The sequence below is a fragment of the Ceratosolen solmsi genome, unplaced genomic scaffold (genome assembly GCF_000503995.2).
Source record: "Ceratosolen solmsi marchali unplaced genomic scaffold, CerSol_1.0 scaffold27, whole genome shotgun sequence".
In the NCBI taxonomy this organism is placed as follows: Eukaryota; Metazoa; Arthropoda; class Insecta; order Hymenoptera; family Agaonidae; genus Ceratosolen; species Ceratosolen solmsi.
In genome coordinates this window covers 2,995,393-3,016,528 of record NW_011948426.1, presented here as the reverse complement: position 1 = coordinate 3,016,528, position 21,136 = coordinate 2,995,393, and the positions used below count along the sequence as shown (strand labels likewise).

The 21,136-nt window shown below is 27.6% G+C and overlaps 2 protein-coding genes and 1 long non-coding RNA gene across 3 annotated transcripts; all 3 read left to right on the top strand.

Moving 5' to 3' along the window:
• Positions 1-2,963: 2,963 nt before the first annotated feature.
• Positions 2,964-5,595, top strand: LOC105363140 (uncharacterized protein C19orf47). Its single transcript, XM_011500749.1, has 4 exons — positions 2,964-3,505; positions 3,756-4,662; positions 4,851-5,122; positions 5,452-5,595. Exons 1-4 carry the CDS (start codon positions 3,487-3,489, stop codon positions 5,574-5,576), a joined length of 1,323 nt encoding a protein of 440 aa, XP_011499051.1. The 5' UTR covers positions 2,964-3,486; the 3' UTR covers positions 5,577-5,595.
• Positions 5,596-14,808: 9,213 nt separating this feature from the next.
• Positions 14,809-17,180, top strand: LOC105363137 (uncharacterized). The gene is made up of 2 exons (XM_011500748.1): positions 14,809-15,359; positions 16,401-17,180. The coding sequence occupies exons 1-2, from the start codon at positions 14,809-14,811 to the stop codon at positions 17,074-17,076; spliced, it is 1,227 nt and encodes a 408-aa protein (XP_011499050.1). The 3' UTR covers positions 17,077-17,180.
• Positions 17,181-17,834: 654 nt separating this feature from the next.
• LOC105363138 (uncharacterized) lies at positions 17,835-19,395 on the top strand. Its single transcript, XR_912915.1, has 3 exons — positions 17,835-18,111; positions 18,338-18,797; positions 19,250-19,395. It is a non-coding gene; the product is annotated as an uncharacterized LOC105363138 (long non-coding RNA).
• The last annotated feature ends 1,741 nt before the right edge of the window (positions 19,396-21,136 follow it).

The window sequence follows — 21,136 nt, the reverse complement described above, 5'->3', positions numbered from 1 at the left end:
TTCCGAATCATAGGCAAGATTAACCGCGGATCTTGGTACTCTCCTATTTTTTGCACTACGTTGATTTCTATTCATTCCCAGTTTCTTGCCCTGAACAAACGATACAAAACACTGATTTAATGTGACCTCGTCGATAGCTTTCCTATGTCCCTTAGTGCCCTCAATAATTTACAGTAAGCTTACCCACTGTTTGAAAACAAACATAATTATCGTAGTGAGGCAAACGGCATGAATCTTAAAGCTGGGGTACGCTCGATTTTTACAAAGACTGCAGCGTTAAATTATCTGCACGGACTTAAAAATAATCGAGTAGCGCGTAACTTTCAACTTTCTTCTTTACACTGCTATTCTCGTAAAGGCGGAAATTCGCAAATTTTCTTCTACGATGTGGGAGTAAGTAGTAGCGCGATTTTCCAAAATTATTATTTACTAGGCAAGAAGCGCGAAGAGAGCCACACGAGCGCCTCGAGGTAACTGGTCAGCCTCAAAGATTAACGGCGAGATTTTCGCTCCTCTATGATCCTTTCTAATTTACTGACTCACGTCTTTTTCCTATTTGTGTATTTATTTCCTATCCTGCGAATGTACATATCTAATGAATCATCCTATATTGTATTGTTACGTTTATTGACAAGCGATAATATGCGCGGCGTGTTTTGAAACTTGCGAGTAGTCTTAGCTTATTTTAATTGAATTATCCGCATTTACATTTGCAGTTGACAAATGTTATAGTTACAGGCATTACGCAATCACTAACATTACGCAATTATATAATTTTTAATATAAAAAAAAAAATTGTTGAAAGGTATAAAATTATTAGAAAAGTGTATGTACAGTGCAATGGAAAAGCGAGAAGTTGTTTGTAGTCATATGTAATTTATATAAATATATATTTATTAAAAACATATTCATTTTTTTTTTTTTTTTTATCAACATTTAATCGTTTTAATTAAGATATAATTTCATTACTCCAGCATATAGTTATGAAACGATCTTTATCTTACTATAATGTTTAAATAACATCAAAATACCTCGATCATTTTATAGCACAGAGTGTACCTATATACATTCAAACATTCGTAAAACTGTATTTTTATTAAAATAATTAAATAGATAATTATATAATCGTTAATGCATCCAAAATGTTATCTTTCGTCAAATACTTTCCGATCTATTAAAATTCTACATAATATAATGAATTCGACTCATTCTTATCTTTTTCAAGAAAAGACGATTAGATATGAGCTAATAATAAAATTCGGTTAAGGGATTGTCCACCGAGGGTTACAGTAACTTTCTAATCAGGCCTTTTGAAAGTATATTTTGCCTTTTAGTTTAAAAGGATGATAATAAGATGCTTTTCCCAACTCTAGACAAAACTTTATGATGCATTTATCCCTAAAATATTATTTCTTATGTATGAGTGAACAAGTCCCATCGAGTTTCAGATTCAAAAATACTTATAAATTTACCGGCTGTCATTCTAATCATATACACTTAATTACTATATTATGTATAATAAAAAAGGAAATACCGCTATTGAATTTAACAATAATTAATACATTTCCGACAAGTATATAATATTTTTTTTATCTAATTTCTCCCACTTTGTTGTATCATTATTATTTATAACTAATTGTGACTATACGTTATTCGTACGTAATAGTGTTTTAATAAAAATTTTACCCGTTTCTACGTGTTGTTATAATATAAATGAACATTTTTTTAAATTAAAATGGTTTACTTGATTAAATGTAGTCAATAAAAATGGCATTTTATAGTTTATAATAAACAAATAAATAAAATGCATTTATGACAAAGAAGATTATAAATGGAAAGGTATTTTAGAATTAAACGATCGATTAACCTTAAAACATATTATACCGAATTAATTATATATTATATAATAAATAAAATAATATAATAAGTAAAATATTCATTTACGCAATAATAGTTTAATAATAGAGCATTTAATGCATTTAAGCTTGGCTGCTTATTTAAATCAAAGAATAAAAAGTATAGTGAAGAAACTAAAGATTTTGTTGGAATAAAGATTACTAAATGCTACACTTCCATAATATAATACACAATTTATTCAATTAAGTATAAATGAATTATTAATGCTAAAATAAATTGGCTATCTTTTTTTTTTTTTTTTTTTTTAATGAAACTTTTAAATAAAGTCGAACATCGTTTGGAATAACACTAATTGTCATATGTATGTTGTATAATACCATTAAAATAATCATTTCAAGGATTTTTCGGTAAGACAATGTCAAAACAATAAAAAAAAAAAAAAAAAAAAAAAAAAAAAAAAAAATATCAAACAGGCAAATTTTAGATGGCTCAAATAGTAATATAGGGCTTTCAAAATTTCTTTCAATTTAAAAGATCTCCTCCTCGCTCATTTGATCGTGTCGTATTAATAATCATCGGTCATATAGTGTTTCAAGACATTTATCTTTTAATGCGAAACCTAACAGATATTTGATCGCCAACGTAATTATAAAATAATAATATGCACAGCAAAATTTTTAATATTAATTCAGATAGTACTATTACGTTTATATTATACGTGCTACAATATAATATAATGTAAAGCTATCATGACAACATGTAATAAAGATTAATTGTCTCTGGTCTATCTCGTGACAGTTTTTCTTCTTATACTTTCTCATTCATTTAAAGTGCAGTTTTGGTTATTGGCCACTATGCTGCCCATAACTGTATTAGACAGTGTCAGACATAAATACGAAGACAGTTTTATATTGAAATTTTTGGGAAAATTTTCGTTTCAATGAACTGTGTTCAGCGAAAATAAACAAATAGTCGTAAAGTTAATGCGGAGGTTAAGTTTCTCTCAAAAGCGTATCTCGCCATATTTTTCATTATTTTCAAATTAAAAGTGCCTCGCATTGGCAGTATTCCCACATTCTTCATTGTTTTTCCCTATCCTACGACGACCCAGCACTAACCATCTCCTGCTACTAAATTATTTGAATAAATGACAATACTTGTTAACTAAAGGCTTATTTTATGCCAACCATTTCGATAATTCCTACAAATTTCAAATTCCCCGCCTTTGAATCCTACAATACTCATGAAAGCTGATTTGTAACCACACCTTACGTCACATTCTCAAAGAGCATCTACAGGAATCAGGATCTATTTTTCCGAAGTGAGTGTCGAATATAGTATATCTTCTTAACCTGGAACTATTGTGGAAAAAAAAAAAAAAATAAAAAAAAAAACTCGAAAAAGCTATTTTTGTAATCTTACCTTACTTGCCTTGGCGTATTAAACGCTTCGTATGTGTGTATTTCCAGAGTTTCAGTTCTCTTTAGTGTAGAATAAATTTTGTTTTTACTCTATTTTCCAACGATGCGTATTTCTGCCGCTCGTGCGGCATAATCTAGTTGATAAGAAAATTCTATTTCGAGACTAAACCAATTCTTAAAATTGGAGAAGACAAAATTGTCGATCAGAATGGATGCTCCATTATCAGGTAAACAATCTTATTAAATATCGCATTTAATTTTACGGTGTATTGGAAATTTGTACCTACCTATATCTTGTGTAAAATTAAAATTCTATTATTCATTTTAATCACTTGCTTGCTAATCGCTGTATTCGTATTTTATTATTGTAAATTAATGTTCTTTGAGAACCTAATGATTAAAGTGCATGTCGCATCAATATATTCTCAATGTTCTAAGAAACTAACATGTTTTAATACAATGTTTCTTTTTTATTAGCTTATTGGGTTAGATTTTTCAAAAATGCTGGCTTCCCATCGGATGTGGCAACAAAACATGCAGTTATTTTTTCTAATAATCGTATAAAACCTGACATGTTACCAGATTTGGATAAACCTAGTCTCAAAGAAATGGGTATCACGCTAATGGGTGATATGATTGCTATTTTAAGATATGCTAAAAAAGTAGTCGAAGAGACAACCTGTAAAAAGTTTTTAGTTAGTTCAGAGGATACGCCTACTCCAAGTAAAACGATAATCAAACCGGCAGTTAAGAAAGTAATAGCAAAAACAGTGCTAAAACATCCAATTGCTTCGAAAGTTAAACTGGAGCCTCCAAAGAAAATAATTAAAAATTCTACGAGTACAATTGTCAAGCCAATTGTGGCAGTCAAAAAGAAGCCACCTCCAATCACGCAAACATCTCGTTTATATTCAGATTACATTGATACAAATCAAGCGCCAAAGTCTAATTCGTTAAAGAGAAAATATGATAGCGACGACGAGGATGATAATGATGATGATGAGGACGAGGACGACGACGACGACGACGATGACGACGACGACGACGACGACGACGACGACGACGTTGATATTAAATGGATTCAGAACGAATCGGATAAACGACTGAAAACTAACGACGATGACGTTAAATATAAAGTGATAATGCCAAAAGGAACCACTGTCAGAAGTCAGAAAATTCTGAAGAAAGCTTTAGAACAAAAAAGAACTGTTTTTCATAGATTAGGAGACAGTATGGTTACGAGTACAACAGGCGTAGCTGAATCTTCCAATTCGAATTTTAATCCTACATTTAATATTACTGGTATTGGGAAGGATTTACTCAAACGAAATTCCAGTGTATTTAATCGACTGGGAAATAAGGATTCTGATAAAAATGAAATTACGTAAGTTAAAAATTAATCTTTCGATTCGCCTTAAGCCTCTTCAGCATAAACATTGAGATTTTCCCTGAATTTTACTGTAAAATTTCTCAGAACATAAATATTTAAAAACTTGATGTGTTTTTTAAAAATTTAAAAACTTCATGTTAACTTTATTATATATAATTTAATATATTTTTTATACAATCAAGATATTCTAGACAATTAAGAAATGGAACTACTACAACTGGAACCTCGGGTATTCTCAAGACTAGGAGCTCGATGCTTAGTACAAAAGGTGTCACCACAAAGCCCATTTTAAAAACATCTGTAGGAACAATGCGCGCCGATGAAGAAGCTAATAAAAAAGCTGTTTCTGAAAGTGTCAGACAATTAGTACGAACGACCAAGAGCCTAAAGTTCAATGACAGTCCAGTTAGAAGTAACAGTTTTGCTAGGAAAATACCAATTACCGGTACTTTAGGTAATATATCTAATACCATTTTAATATCTGATTATTATAAGCATCTTACTAATATTTTACAATAAGTGTAAAAATTTTGTTTTTAAATACATTTCTAACTATAATTCGGGCAATTATATTTCACTTTAATGCTTATTCCATCTTTGTTTCATGTTATATATTTAAATTTAATATTTCATTATTCAATTTAATACCACGCTGTTAAAATTAAATTCATTGCTCGATTAAAAACAATTTTTCAATCCAAAAGTCGACTATTATATTCTGTCATAAAAATTAATTTTTATAATTCAACTATTATTATAATTTCTTTTCTTTTTTAATTATAGCATCGGAAAGAATGGCTGTGCCAGCTAAATCACGCCTTGGTATATCAAAACAAGTGACATTTAATAAAATGGCAACAGTAAATCACATTAAAAAACATGGAGTTTTTAGTAGATTAGGTGTTTGATGTAATTAATACATTTGAATTTTAAATACTATATTAATTTTATAATATTGTACATACTTAATATGTAATTCATGATTCATTAATTATTAAAACATTCATTCAATGTCTCGTTGTACACATTTTTCATAAAAATTTTTTCATTTATATATAAAATATTAAATTTATTATCAGAAGAAATTCATATTGTCATTAATAAATTTTATATTTTCTAAAATAATATAAGGTACTCTTAACAAATGTTTTATCCAAAAAATGTACGATTTTAAATATTAAGGTAACTTATTTACACTTTTGAAAAATGATATATAGTATTTAATACTTAGTATTTAATGAAAAATTTATTAATAATTGATAATTTATGTGAGACTACCTTGTACTGTGTACAAATTATACAATTTGTATATTGATAACTTGCATAAAAATACTTAAATTTAAACATTTTTAACATTTATATCACAAATACAGATTGAGAAATATCGATGTTTAAGATAATGTAATATTAATGTATAATCCTTTGAAAGTCGTAACGTATTGTTTATAATTTTAAATTAAAAAATATTTGAAACTAATCAAGTCATGACAATTGACGAACAAAATATGTAATCTAGATAGATTTAAAAATTATACTTACATGCATTGTATGTATGCCTTGATAAAAAAAAAAAAAAAAAAAAAAAAAAAAAAACAACAACAATAACAAAAGAAAGAAACAAAGGGAAAAATCTCTTACGACTGGTATTTTCATATTTTCATTTGAATAATTTTAAAGGGTTATAGGCACTTGTGTTGAAAAGAAAATAGATTTTTCAAGAATTTTTACTAGAAAAACCATAAGTTCAGCTTTCATAAGACTAAATGAAGAAAAAATCTCATTACATCAATTTATTAATATATTTATCCGTTTAAAAATATACTGAAATCTATAAGTTATTGATCTATCATTGGTGCACTCTTTGTAAAAAGCCAATTTTATGATATAAACTGATACGCCAATTATGTTATAACTTGGAAGAAGTCGCAGATCTAACATAGTTGCATTAGTAAACAAAATATGGCGGCTTTAAATGAAAATAAATGGCAAGTGTATAAAGATAAAAATTACATTACGTCCATTTTCGAGGTATGAAAATTAATATTTTAAACATAGAAACAAAAAAAAAAGAAAAAGAAAAGTGTGATAAAAAGAACGTAAATAAGCATAAAATTTTGAAATGATTAGAATTGTTAAGTTAGTCGTGGTTACTACTGCCTCTAAAATACTATTTCAACATCTTGAAAAACGTTGACGAGATTTAGTTGAATTTTCAGGTAAGTATTGTTAAAAAATTTGAACTTATCAAACGTTTAGTGCCTCTAACCCTTTATGCAGGAATATAAACATTTAGAAAAGTCTCGAAAGGTACGTAAAATGTGCAGTGTGTAAAGAACATAATGTATTCTGAATTAATTCAGGCCAATTAGAATTATTATTCGTTGTGTAGTTAATACATATAAAGTTGCCTTAAATATTTATTACATAAATTGTAAGAAAATTGGTCCTTGAATAATAATTTACACATCCAAATACGATGACTATACAATTGGAATTTATAAAAACATTACTATTATTAATTAATATATTAAATTAACGATAATAAAGAAGAATGTATGAATAAATATAAATAAATGTATATACGTGATAACAAAGCATGAACTATTGCTTGAGTTTTAGCCCAATTCCTTCATAATTATTAATAAATATCGTTCGATAGCTGTTAGAATGTCGTCAACTTGCTAATTTAATTAATTAAATACAATAATCATCTAATCGAAAAGCGTCGAGAGTTTAAAATATGTTTTTATTCTATCCGATTACAGGATTTTATTAAATCAGTACTTTTAAACGTTAATCATTAATAATATACATGATAATTTTTATACAAACTGCCATTTAGAATTAAAAATATTCCACTATACTTAAATAATTGTATATGTTCCTTTCCATTTATAAAACCTATGATGATTATTTTTTTTTTTTTTTTTTTTTTTTTTTTGTCAAAGATTCTTGCATTAAAAATATTTGTATTTTAAATGAATTAGTTCTTAATTTAAAAAAAAGCAATTAAAATTAATGTACGTTTATCTGATTTTTAGCTTAACTCTCAATAATCATAAATATCGTATATTTTTGTTAATATTTTTCAATAGGTAAAATAAGATCGATTAAAATAATAATGATTCACCAAAATACATATTACATATTATGATAAATAAAATATGGGCGTGTAATAGAAACAAACATTTGTTAATTTTATCGAATTTCAAAAAAACTCGAAGCGATTATTTTCCATTTTATTTCATTCGTTTAGCACGAATGCCATTAGAATTTAAATATATTTTTAAAACATATAGAACATGAGTATTTTTAATAAATGACTCGCGATCAATACAATGTATTTTTTTTTTTTTTTAAGATAAGTATTTATCAAGAGCGAAGATACAACTCGGATTTATGCGTTATTATTATTATCGAATTTACATTTTATATAAATATGTCAGAAAATGAAAAGTAATTTTCACAGTTTAATAATATTAAAATGAGGATATGGAAGTTTACAAATTTATTTAATAAGGTCTCGACAATTTTACGTTATTAAAGCTTATATAATAAACATAATAAAAAAAAAAAAAAAAATATATATATATATATATGGATAATCTCATTATGTATTTTACATTATATTTGTAATTTATGAATATAATTACAAAACCATTAATATGTATTTATTAACTGGATACTGTAAAATGTGTTGCATCACTATAACAAGAAATGCCTTTACAGACAAACTAGATTTCTCTTTACTTAGCAGCCATAAAAGTACATTCCCAAAATTGTATAAATGCAAATGGAATGAGAAAGGCTACAAAATCTAAATAAAAGGTATATATATTTTAATATACCGCAATAATAACGAAATTAACACTTAAAATTCAAATGGTAAAAATACATACATTTAATCGAAATTTTGGTAAACTAATAATAAACTTTAGAATTTATTTTTCATACATTTATAATTTAGTAACGAATTATTATTTGAAAATTCATCTAATTGTTAAAAAAAAATAAAAAAAAACTCATATCAATAAAAAAAAATATTATTTTATTAACTTAATATTTTGCTATACATTACTTTGGTAAATAATTATATTGTACGTATTAAAAGACGTGAAAAGTTCGTAAATGTATTTAACAAAAGAAAAATAATAAAAACAATGTTTCAATCATATTATAATTGCAAATGTAAGTTTATAACAGTAAGAATCTCTCTTGATTAGATAATCAAACGACATTTCTGATTCATTCAAGTTGTTATTTCACCAAGTTTATCGAAGATAATAAATGAAGTTCCGATACATAGGCACTTGTAATTAAGCTACTATAATATCGTCAAGTAGCAATCTTATAATTTATTAAAATGAAAGAGATAATAAATATATGTCTGACATAGAGTAAAATATTTGATATTTTTATAATCATTATATGTTCAGATATGAATCCTCACTCTGTACAAGTTAAACAATATATATTACCATAGTAAATTAATTCTAATGATTATGCATCTTATCGAAAAATATGTACGAAGCTATTAAAATACTAATAAATTTGAAAGAAAAATAGATTTATTATGAAAAGTTTGTAAATAAAATTTCAATATGGAAATAAATGTGAAGAAAATTTTTTTTTTTTATTCATAGATATAAAAAGGTTTGGGATACTCGACTGATAAAAAATAGCAGGCTAACGAGGTCAATTAGTTTCCAAATTAATTTGTTGACATGCTTTTTACGTATATCAGCATACATTACGTTACCCCCCCCCCCCCCTCCCCGCCCGCCACCCAACACACACAGTAGCATATACATATTTATGTATATAAGTGGCTTAATGTAATGTAATGTAATGTATAAGAAAGTAATTGTTCGGCAAATATTTATACAACGAATATAATATGTGATAAAAATTTTTCTATTATTGGATAAATTTACAATGACGGTAAAATATTTATTTTATCTGAAACTGTAATTATATTATTTTCTTCTTTAAAGTCTACATTTTCATTGATAACATTTCATCTTTGTCACATGTTTCATCACATACTTTAATTTCCACACGTATATTTAATATACAATTATTAATTACAACAGAATAGGAAAAATGTATTAAAACGTAATTGCAAAAAGAAAAGAAAAATTCTAAAACAGCTACGATTAGTATAAAGTAGCTTATTAAATAAAATCTAATAATGTGAAAACTACATGTGTAAAAATGTACGATAAAATGTTAATTAATAAAACTTTTTATAAATATATGCTCCACAATTATTTAACAAATCAAAATATGATTAGTTTTTTTAAATACTCTTTGTTTACATATATATATATATATATATATATATATCTCTTTTTTAAATTTGTTGCAAGTATAGAGAGTCATAATTATCTATCTATCTATCGCAGATTTGTTTGTTCATTTATTTGAAGTAGCTAATCTATAATTTACGCTATATATATGATAACATAAGATGATGGAAGCTATATGGAATTAATTTTTAAAATTTTATAAAGCTTTCGAGAAAGGTAACAAGATTCCTACTTGAACTTTATTCACGACAATATTTAAAATTAACTACGATAAACATGTGCGCAAAATAGCTAAACGTCACTTTACCAATTGTATCAATCAGTATTTTATTTATGATTATCTCAGTGTAGCCAAGTAAAAATTAAGGAATTATTATAAATGCATAAATTAATAATATCGAAATCGTTAGTAATTTTACGTGTTGTCTATACTTATGTGAGCGTACAAATTTTCAATATATTGAAAACTTAATAGAGATAAAAGACTCTATGCATCATCTCGTATCAAATTCATTATCGAGAAATTTCTACATTTCCCTATCCTCGTCATTCATAAATTAATCTGCTGTAAGCTACTGAACTGCCTACAATACTGTATATTGTCATCTCTATCTATAAACCTTAGCACGAGCTTGTTTTCTAGTAAAATTCTACGAACGTAGCTTCGATATTATATAAAATAATATATTAATGTAGATGTAATAATCGATAATGTATTCATGAATAATCGTTTTCTATATATATATATATATATATATATATATATACAGTTGAATATGCTTGTTTCTTTTGCGAACAAATATAATTAATGTTAATGCTTTGAAATTTTTATGTTTAAATTTTTAATTAAAAGAGAACTTTTAATCGTGTGTAATTTCGTTTTTATTTAATACAAAGTGAGTAAAGTAGGATTTAATAATGGTCTGTACTACCGTTACTCTCGTACTGCGTCTACTCTTATATCACTCGAAGAATTTAGTCGATAAATTTATTTTTAATGAAAATTAAAATTGTTAATAATAAAAAAAAAAAAAAAAAAAAAGAGTTTTTTTTTATTTTTATTTTACGACTCTGGGACGTTAAAATATTTCGAATAATTCCACGCAATGTACTATATATTATAAATTATATCTTTGATTGATATTTATGCTTCAATGCGTTTACTTAGCTATCATAATAAATGCATCTATAGAGTTTATAAAGAAAAATTTATAAAAGAATTCGCAATAATCCTGCATTTATATTAATTAAAATTTCTAGATTTTTCAATAACAAAATGCCACATTTTTACTATAAACGTATCATCTATTCTTATTAATGAATTATGGTTTTATCGCAACAAATAGAAAAGAGAAATGATATTTAATTTCTTTGATTTGGAATCATATAATCGCTGTTATAATCAAGGTATATCAACTAATGAATTAATTATGAAAAATGAAAGCCCATAGAGAATTATTGGCACTATCGGTTCTGATAAAATCATTCCTATTGAATATGACCCACATTTTGCTTCGTAATACTTTCCATTATGGTACTTAATGTATAGTTGATAATATTGAATAATTAATTTACATATGATTGGTTCACATTCGCGGCACATTAAAATCTTAAATAATGAATTTATTTATAGATATCGGCTTGACTTTTTAACGTGTTCGAAACGATTGTTTAAGATATATAAACAAGTTCAATGTAAGTACTATGTAATTGAAAGTCATTGCTATTGAGAGTCATTGCCGTATTCATGCATGATTAGTGGCATTCGGGATGCATAAGAGTTTAAGTACATTTAGACGTAAATAATTGAAGGAATGTCCGCTTATAAAAAAAATTATAAATACATAGCATTCGCGTATAATAATTATATTTATATTTATGACAATAATTATTATTGATGTTATAGCTATTAAAGGATAAAGTACTACCTATCTGAAGTAGATAAGTACTACTGGATTTTAATATGATTTCATGATAATGTAATTCACTGTCCTCTTGATTATGTATTTCCATACGTTTTCATTTAATAATTAGTTATTGAAATTTGGAATAAAAATGAATGCATGTATACATATAATAATATGTAATAATAATTTATATATATATATATATATATATATATATATATATATATTAATTTCTAATAATATACTAATAATAAAAGTATAAATAGATTTAAAAAGTTTTTTTAATAGAAATAAAGAATATTAAGCAAATGAAATAAAACTTATTTCTTGTAATTTGTAAAGATATTTACAAATTGTTAATCATAATTTATTTCTATCATTTACAATAATATGGCTTTCTTTACTCTTAACTATTCCATAAAGAGTCCAAATTTAATGTTACATAATTAAAATACATCTTCCTTAATATCGTTAACAAAAATAAGCAATTTTCAAAAAATCTCGTGAGCTCAGTTATATAATTGCAATCGTAAAATAATTATTCTTAAATGAATCGACACCATTTAATTTGCATATGTGGACTTTCTATTTGAAATTTTTCTTTATAAGATAATGCGTATAGAATATAGGATAAGAAAGTAAATATAAGATAAAATTATTATAAAATTTGTATTACAAAACTTAATTATATCTTAATAATGCTTTTAGTAAACTTTTGTTTTGTTTTGTTTGGTTTTTCTTTTATCGATCGTCGAAATATAAAAACATGAGTTATTCATAAGTAGGCTGTAAAATATATTTTATGATCGCAGCGTTGATTTAAATTTTTTAAAGAATTGTAACGTTCGATTATTCGAAAGTATTTGAAACATGCGGTAATGGAACATTACATCGACAATAAATAGTACACAATTCTAGGTTCGTACCTAACTAAATTCACATTTATCTAATATTTCTTTACTATATTAATTACCCAATATTCATATTATAAACAGATTTTTATAAATATAATCTTAACGTTGTATTGTTATTATTATTTTTTATACTTTTCCAGTCAACTGTGTAGACACAATAGGTAATAAATAAATCGTATTGTATTTTTAAAAGATTTATAATGTTCTGCCTAAAATATTTCATATTAACCATGCAAGTGAATCGATCTAAATTATAAACTCTCAAATGGTATTAAATGAAATTTCTTATTTCGAATTATTATCAATTAAAGAATATGGTATATTAATGTATAATGTTGATAAGTCATTTTTATTGTTCGGTCAATGACATAGTCCCGTATATAGATAAAATGACACTCGTCATCTCTTCCTCACGCCTCGTTGCTGCCAGTTATTTCATATAACTCGCAAGCCGCGTGTGTACACGTTGAAAATCTTGACTGTTAACCATCGCGTCCGTTGATCGAAAAGCAATATTTATTCACATTCGACATTTATAAGCTGCTGTCTTTAAGAAAATACAACAACGATGTAATTATAAAGACATAATGAGAGAGCAAACAGTCAACGAACGTTCTCGACTTCTCTCCTAGAAACCAAATCCGACACATTAACCAAGGTTGCCGCTCTAAGCGCATATTGTCACTCATGTGACGTTGCTTCCTCGATCTCCATAATTAAGAAGCAGTTTGCAGCTGTTTTCAAAGCTTCGTATAACGTCACCGATTGGACAAGTATGGACAAGACTTTAGGGCATTAATCCCAAGCGTTTCGTTGCCACTGACGTCATCACACGTCGCTCGCTCGCACGGGAGAGAAACAAGTCTATTCGGCTGTTTATAGTTGGTAGGATGACGTGTCAATTGTGATTTTTAAAAATATATTTTTCATCTCTCGAGAATCGGGATTAGACGGTAAAATGACGCTGAATTCTGGGATTACGATGGCTTCGTGGGAATCTTCTCGGTTTGGCCTGTTGTCGAGCAGCAATTTAACGAGAAACATTTCAAATCTCCCTTCCCCCGTCCCTCTGGCGAATAATCGCGAATCTGTGATTTTCGCTTAATATTGTAAAAAAAAGAACAAACATTTGACAACAGTCACCACGACAAAACAATAATAGTCGAAAAATTTCTGTCATTTTTTTTTTTTTTTTTTTTTTTTTTTTTTTTTGTTTTTAATGGTATGCTAATGGAATTTTCATAAAGATTTTTAATAAAAAATACATAAAGTAGGCCTCGAAAGCTTTATGCATGCTCATCTCAATGATTCCTGCGTGTATAATACCTTTATTAATTAAGATATTCCCATGAGAGAGAGACAAAAATAAATAAATAAATACAAGAAGAAAATGAGAGAAGCGTGGATTCCAGAATAAAAAAAGCCTTACATTGAAAGAAGCCGAAATTTCAAAATACAATTATTTCAATCTTTAATATAACGAATAAATGGAAAATCCTCGATAACCATTGTAAAAATCCCCGTGTCGGCAGTCTCAATGGCACGATTAAAGGAATTACCACGACTAGGCAAGGATAAATTTTCTTAGAGGGGGGGGGGGGGGGGAAGCGCGCGACGACGAATCGACGAGAAGACATTTGCCGTAGAAACTCGAAACTGTCGCGCCAACGCCGGCCGTGAGACCTTCATCGTCGCGTGTCACTGTCTTTTCACAAGAATCGACCAGCACAACCGAGGGTTTAATAAACTCCGACTCGGATCGCAGGGGCTTCGGTCGATCTCGTCCATGCGATAGGGATTCGAGAGACTCTAGTGGACAATTAGTGGAAGTGCGAGGACTGGAGAGGCCAGGGTACGCGTCTGTTTTACGCGGTTAGCCACAACCGAATGAGCGTTGGTTGGTTGGTCCGCGGGCTCATCGGCGCGCGAGGTAGAACAGACCCTGGGTGAATAGCGGCGACGGGGATAAGGTTACGGTCGGCTTGGCCGAGCATGTCGAGCATTTCGAGCATGTCGAGTAAGCGCCAGGAAGTGGTGGACTACGCCGAGGAGAGCTGCACCGACGAGGATGAGGAGATGGAGGAGGCCGAGTTGGAGCTGGAGCGAAAGCTGTGCGCGAGGCCGAGGCCCGGCAGGCCCCGCAAGACGAGCCTCACGACCAACTCCTCGATGGAGACGGTTAAGGCAGGGGAGCCGTCCGCCCGGCGACGTGGCCGGGGACCCTCGAAGCGGCCCTGCCTCAACAAGAACGCGCTAATGGCGCGAGAGAACAGGCAACGCAAGAAGGAGTACATCGAGAGGATCGAGGGCAGACTGCAGTTCTACCAACGGGAGAACCAGGAGCTCAACAATACTATACAGAAGCAGTCCATTGAGATCAAGAGATTGGTGAACGAGGTCGCCTACCTAAAGACCGTCCTCAACAATAGCACCATCGTCACCTCTTTGCTCAGGGCCATGAACGACAGTCTCAGGAAGATGCACGGTGGTGGAGACGCAGCTGCTGTTGCCGCTCACCCTTCTGACAAACAGTCTTCGAACGTTGCCAACTGGATAGCTAGGTACCCATCAGACCTCTTTATTTCCTTCTCTCCGACGACTCGTTCGCTAGCTTGTGGCACATAAGACCCACCTAGGCAGTTGGTCTTACAGTTTTAGTGTCTCTCTGTTAATAACGAAAGCTCTTTATACTTCTATAAAAGTACACGCTATTATGTTAGATGTGCCGAGCGTAAATGAGGTAAGCTTCGGCAAACGTATAAGAGCCTTGTAAGTATAAAGACATTGGTGTAAGATGAAATAGCAAATCGCTCTTGCTAAGTTATTGCTTATGTAGTAATTGCTTATATACTTGCTCCGTTAGGTATATTTTTGGAGAAACGCTACTTTAATGATCGATCTTATCTAAATGTATAAATGTAATAATACAATTAAATATAAAATTAAATAACGTTTATGATGTATAAATGATGCTTTCGCTGTGTAATCAAAATAATGTAATAATATAAGTACTTACGTAATGCTTTGCCTTGATTTTATCGCAAGTACAAGCTTCATTTGCTTGCTTCTTTCGACAAACTAATTAACTTCACGTTTATATTTTACACTCAATATATACATATATGCATACATGTATATATATATATATATATATATATATATATATATATATATGTGTGTGTGTGTGTGTGTGTGTGTGTGTGTGTGTGTGTATACACGTGCATATATGTATATATATAAAAATTAATTGTCAACTATGCTAGATTATAACTATCGACAATATCTTTATATGACTTGATATTTGAACACTATTAGTTAGATATTGAAATAAAAATAAATTATTACAATTACATTGGAAAAAAAAAGTTTATAACTAAAAGTGACAGTCATTTATGTAACAAAATGTTTATCGCTATATCAGATATTTCATTTAATTAATAAATTTACATGTAATTATAAGACTGCGTTTAAATTAGAGTAACGGTATATTTTAATTTTTGATTGAAATCTAATTACTTTGATAAAAATATAAGCTCACTGTATTATGTTTATATAATAGTTATGACAGCTAGAAGAAATTTTCTTATTTTTTTTTCCTTTAGTGAACAATCTACTTTATCGAAAGCAAGATCTGCAATTAAAGAGAAATTGGAAATGACTAAAGAAGAGATTAAAAGGTCGTCTTTTGCACAATCGAATAATCCAGTGAAAATAGCAAGAAAAACTATGCCATTCACAAATATGTTACCAAAATCAGAAAATTCATCCATTGTTGAGAGAATTTTGAAAGAAGATGAAAAGATGCTTAATCAAAAATCACCACAGTCTAGTAGTCGTTGTGAGTATAATACAGTCAAGAGTTCAATGGGTCTTGATAGCCAACTACCCACAACACCGATGAGCATATTGTCCAGCTCTGTGGATAAGGGTGAGGCTAGCTTGTCCGATACGGATTTCAGCCAGCTGTCATCGTTTAACGTTGACTTGTTTGGAAATCTCGACGAGGTGGCCAATCCCTTGCAATTTGAGCAAGATAATTCAGATATTTTTAATGAAGAAACCTTGTTTCGTACATTGGAAAAAGACACAAGCACTATCAAAACCGAGACATCCATTGATCCATTGAAGATCAGCATTATGTCTAATACATTAAATGAGAAAACTCTGTTCAATAGTCTTGAAAATACCGGTGTATGCCTCCATATTAATTCTAGTAGAGTTTCATTGGAGTATTGTTCAATTTGCCATTCAAACAGTTTAAATTACGAAAGTGTATAATATGACAACAAGGATTTATAAATACACACGTTGAGTTTGAACTGCAGAGTCAAAATGAGTGGAATATTGTTTATAAAAGGATCATACAACTTTGGAAATATAAAGCATGCTATATATATATATATATATATATATGTGCGTGTGTGTGTGTGTATATGTATATATATATATATACACACACACACACACATATATATATATATATTATTTATTTAGTCATATTTTATGGTCTGTATATAATCATAACTCGTGCATCACTTATGAACAAGTTTAATTTTCTCGATTCCTCGTGTTTTGAAAGCTGATTTTAAGTAACACATTGTAAGATCATTGCAAATTTTTTGTTTACTTCTTTTACGAATTTAATTTTTATTAAATAAAAGAGGAATCTCTATATTTTATAATAAATATATGTTTACATCTATATGTACAAATATCAATCTAGCTAATAGTAATTTATGGTGTCCGTTTAATGCAAAAGTAATATGTAGATACGATAAAATAATTTAAATGATTGATTCCATAAATTTTAAAATTGACTTTGATCAAGACATTATGAAATAATTGCGATTTTTTATTTAAGTTTGTAACGATTATAGTTTTTATATATATATCAAAAAAAAAGAAAGATATGCATATATATAAAATATTTTGTTTTATAAAGTATATTAATGAAAGTGTAAAAGTAAACGTTTTCAAACTTGAAAAAGTCAAAATAGTCCATATATTTTTTTTTTTTAATACAGTTACGTTCATTATTGCTTTTCAACAACGTAAATATATAGAGATTTTTCTAAAATAAGTTTATAAAAGTTGTCATTAATGGCTATTTTAACTCTTCAGTTGGAGTTACTTGTTGTCTCTTATTAAGGTTACTAATTGTAATATAAATGTAAAAATGTTAAAACTATTATAAAACATTAGCATAAATCACACATTGTAAAACTCTTCCAAGACTGTAAAAATGTTTTCATTTTTGCAGGACAGCAGCTTGGCATACATAATGAGTGGCAGTTGGCAATTTTTAATTAAAAGGTGGGCATCGGCTTCCATGAAAGCTAGACCAATTTAGAAATTTAAGTTACTTCTTTCATTGCATCACTTTTTTTTTGTTTTTTTTTTTTGTTTTTTTTGGTTTTGTTTTTTGTTTTGTTACACTTCATTTTATTTAAATAATTTGATTAATTACAAATTAGAGTCTTATGAATGTAAAATCTGATTAAAAGAATTCATTAATGACATTCTTGAAACAATTTTTCAGTTAGCAATGTAAAACCGGATTTTCATAGAGAAACCATTGCCTGCTTTGACTAAAAAATAGTATTGTGTCTCATATCAGGTTGAGTATAAAAGTATCGATCAACAACTTCAAATAATTTAAATATTGTGCTTGTATTTAAACTGCCACGATGAAAAAGAAAAACTTTTATATTTTTTTTAATAAACTTTTCATAATAAATTAATGAAAATGCCAAGCTCTTATTGTTACATACCTGAATTTTATAGGTTTTTCTACATCGTTCTTTAAAAATATTCACAAGTTGACTTAAGTTTCAGCTACATCAGAATAACGATAGTAGACCAACTTTGGATTTCATGGAATTATCCTTAGATATTAACTAGTCGATGATCAACCTTAACACCAGAATTAATTTTAGAGATTTGCATCGATATGAGACCATTATTTCTTCAGCGATTCATACTTTTACATCTTGTAAAAGGTGATAATGGATATCCTTTTTATAAACTAATAGAATCACAAACATAGGCACTCCTAATAATACAAATAAAGTTCTGTTAATAAATTTGTTACAATTAATAAAATGTGATTTATGAAAAATATTCTTACATGCGTCTGTGCACGCAAATACAAACATGCATATGTGTAAGAATACTTTTTCTACATTCATAACATTATGACATTTAAAGTAAATTTATTTTCAAATTTTACGCATTAAAAAGTATATTTTTAAATCTGCTGCATTTTATAGAATAAGTAAAGTTTTATATATTATATATATATATATATAATAAATAAAATAAAATAAATAAATAAAAAACTAAAGAATAGGTAAGTAAATATTAATTGTCAGGGGTGTCCATGTTTGACAATAACCTCAAGACAAAGTTTTTCTGGTATTAAGGCACCAGTTTGATTTTAATGTTTTTTCAGTGTTTTTACAGATCTTGGAAGAGTTAATTAAACCACCAGACTAGCTTACAAACATTCTTTATAAAAGACTCAATATGTACAACTAGCCATATGTATATAAAAAGATATTATTTTTAAGATTAAATTAATTCTTTGTAGATGTCTTAAAAAAAGAAATCAAAATAAAGCTGCTCGTTTTGTATTAAAGATTAATATCATATTATATATGCATATGTACATATATGCATGCATATATGCATATGTATATGTATATATGTATATGTATATATGTATATGTATATATATATATATATATATGTATATGTATGTATGCATATATATTTATATGTAATGACAATTTCATATTGAATATAAAATTACAAAAAAGAGCTATAATGTTTATTATTTGTGATATAAATAACAAAAAAAAAAAACAAAAATCAACAAAGTGTTTTTTTTCTATTTAACACCCTATCTCATAATAAATGACTATTTTAACGATATTCTATATTTATTCATACAAGTTGCTTTTAAAATAAAAAAAAAAATTATTTAACATAACGACAAATCGAAATATTTACATTTTAAAACTTTCATTGATTGTATTTCTTTAATTACCAAACATGAGATTTTTGATTTATTATTATTATGTTAAAGAAGCTTTTGATTTAGCAGTTATTTGACAGTAAATAATGATTATAATTAAAATATTTTTGTGAGGATAAATGTCTGAGAATTGGCTATACATTTAATCCAAATATGAATAACTTAAATATAGACATTTTTTTTGTTTACTTAATAATCTATTATTATATCTCCTTGGATTCACTTCCTACCCGACGAATATAATCGAGTGAAGCTTGCAATGGATTATATCCGGTGCAATTTAGATAATTCAGCTACTAAGAATGAACATAAAATGTTAAAAACAAGTATATGTATATACATATATATATATATATATATATATATATATATATATATATATAAACAATTTTGAAAAGCAATAAACAACAGTTTATTAATATTCATTTTATAATTTAAACATTATATATAACAATTGGATATATATTCATAAATTCGAAGTAGTAGATTTATGATCTTAGATAATCCATTAATTGTAACTTTTGAAATATTATTTTTAATAAAATTGTGTATAATCAAGTTTTAGAAACAGAATGAGCAAAATAAATTATTTTATAATCATAATAAGATTAATTATTTTTAACCTTAAAGTTAAAATAACAATCGATATAAAAAACAATCATAAGAAGCTTTGAATAATTACATTGTCAAAGCAAATATTAAAGAGAATTAAATAAAAATATCTATTATTATTATTATTATTATTATTGCTAGTCTGAATTGAATCAAATAATTGGCCAAGATAATTTTAATGTAATTGAGCTAACTTGTACAAAAAATTTAATTTGATAAATCGAAATTTGTATATAAGATACTCTAGCCAGGTCAAATCAAAGAGCATTCAATGATTGACAATTCTACAAATAATGATTATTAATAATATTAAGAATAATAAATGGCAATAGTTGCATACAACAAGTGAAAACATTTTGTGTTCGGAAAAATTATATGTGTTTAGATAAAGCATTGATCAACAATCAAACGTAATGATTAATATAAAGCAATTTTTATCTTATAAGGCGATAATGATAATATTATAAAAAGGATAATTAATTGATATGCCGGTCCGGTAGCACCCATCACACATTTATTAAAGTACGTTAGGGACTTCATAAAAAAAAAAAAAAAAAAAAAAAAAAAAAATATATATATATATATATATATAAAATCTACTATTTTGTGAAAATCAGCGAATAAAGTTTAGATTTACAATAAGTATAAGTCAGTACATAACGAACATCCTGAATTGAGAACTTGAAAATC